The 2,001-nt window shown below is 39.8% G+C and overlaps 1 protein-coding gene across 1 annotated transcript in view; it reads left to right on the top strand.

The window, feature by feature from the left end:
• Nucleotides 1-1,132, top strand: part of LOC145980463 (uncharacterized) — a 28,775-nt gene extending 27,643 nt beyond the window's left edge. The window contains exon 3 of the mRNA XM_083113555.1: nucleotides 1,083-1,132. Coding sequence (XP_082969681.1) covers nucleotides 1,083-1,132 — 50 coding nt within the window. The remainder of the gene's footprint in view (nucleotides 1-1,082) is intronic.
• The last annotated feature ends 869 nt before the right edge of the window (nucleotides 1,133-2,001 follow it).

Raw genomic sequence — 2,001 nt, 5'->3', positions numbered from 1 at the left:
TATGGACCCCAGTGCAGTTTTTCCAGTCATTATTGCTTTTGTGTTGGGCCTAGAAATTTGGTACCCTGTGTAAGCCTCTACAAATACATGTTCAATACGCAATTGAAAAAAACTAATTGAGAAGAAGAATTGGTCGCTGAGATTTTTAAAATTAAATTGCTGGGGCCCGCAATGGACCCCACGTTGTAAACCATGTAACACTTTCGGCTATGCATTTAATTGATGCTTGGTGGGGTCCATAATGGACCCCAAGTGGTAAACCACGTTTCAAAAATATGGTGGTAAAAGTAGGTTCGGGAAGAATGCATCTTTTCACTAGCAAAGAATTTAACAATTCTGGTCCCATTTTATTTCTATTTTTGGTTTGTGTATCACTTAACATTGAAAATATTCTTTCCGTTTCCGCGTTAGAATGTGGTAATGTTAATATTGTTTTCACGAGAGTGGACATTTTTTTCTAAAAAAAAGCCTTCGAAGTTCTAGATAACCGATAACATGTTACAAAATTCTGATGCAGATTTTTGTTAGTTAGTTCTCTGCACCTTTGCACAATAAAATGTTTTTTTTCCAACATTGAAAAAAGTCCCTACGTGTTCCTTCATTTGACAAAATCTGTCCCTATGCAGGCAAGATATAGAGAAAAGTCCCTATGCGGAGGGACATGTGCCTACGGTTAGCATCACTGAGATACACACCCATAGACCCAGACCCCAGGCGCCACTGAGATCAGCAACATATTCCAAAAAAGCTGATGATTTGTATGCTATTCCGTACCATTTTCATTCATTAAGTGGTCGACTTTCACGCCCGTCACAGAAATTTCAGGATTCGAGTCCCGACCCGGGAATGGGTGTGTTTCTTCAATTTCATCCAATCATACCCAAAAGTAGCAGAAAAGCAACGCTAAATAACAAGAACAGAAATTCAATAGTTTACCTGGATTCAACAGACTGGTAAACTAACAGAACACAACAGTCGCATAAAGGTTCTTTTCCAGATATTGCTAATTAGCATCCTAAAAGAAAATATGCAATTAGGAATGTATGAGCACTGATGTGTATATATCTACATACAAAATTCAGCTTGGGAAGAGGATCACTCCCCTGTAAGTACGTACAAGAAACTCACGTAAAGAGATGGACAATGAAGTGTGTATGCGTTAACATAGTATTGTATACAGTAAGGATCATAAGAAATCCTTATATCAAAGAATGTTCGTTGAGTTACAAGTGCAAATCATTGACGAAAAATTTTCAATAAGTTCCTGGAATAATGAGATATTTTAATTAAATGTACACGGGAAAGTTTGATCTACTAATCATTGTTCTTTATTTTCTTAAAAAAACTGCAAACTTGTGTATATTGTTTTACATAGTGCATACAATCTCAATATCAAAGCCGTTCTGAAATTCGACAAGCGTTATATAATTCACATTTGTTATATTTTCCCTGCAATACAAAGATGTACGTTACCAGTAATCTCATCCTGACTGAATGCATCGCTCCAATTTATCAGGAAGTTTCCTGGTGGCTGCAGTGAACCACTCTCTTGGAGTAGAGTTGCACCACGAACGGACATCGGTTTGGAGATCTTTATCAGATTGAAAGTGTCGACCCCGCAATGCGTCCTTCATTTTGTCGAAAGTGCATAATCCGAGGGGGCTAAATCCGGTGAATACGCAGGATGTGGGAGCACCGTAAATCCCATTGTTGCCAATGCCTTCTGTGTTTGGCGGCTGTTTGGCGGCTGTTTGGCGGCTGTTATGCGGCTTAGCATTGTCATGCTGAAGAATCACCCTGAGAGACCATTTTCCTTGCCGCCTTTGCTGAATTCTGCGTCGCAGCTTTCGTAGCGCTTCACAGTGGCTGTCGCTGTTTACAGTTTGGGTAGTGAGAATCCAGTCCACCAGCCAAATTCCATCTTCATCCCAGAAAGCTGTATCCATTTGCTTCTTGGGAGTAACAGTCGGTCTAGGATTTTTGGAGAGAGGACTTCCAGTG

Source organism: Lepisma saccharinum, chromosome 27 (genome assembly GCF_977018435.1).
Source record: "Lepisma saccharinum chromosome 27, izLepSacc3.1, whole genome shotgun sequence".
Lineage (NCBI taxonomy): Eukaryota > Metazoa > Arthropoda > Insecta > Zygentoma > Lepismatidae > Lepisma > Lepisma saccharinum.
The sequence above is the reverse complement of the archived record's forward strand: the minus strand, read 5'-3'. Positions and strand labels throughout refer to the sequence as shown.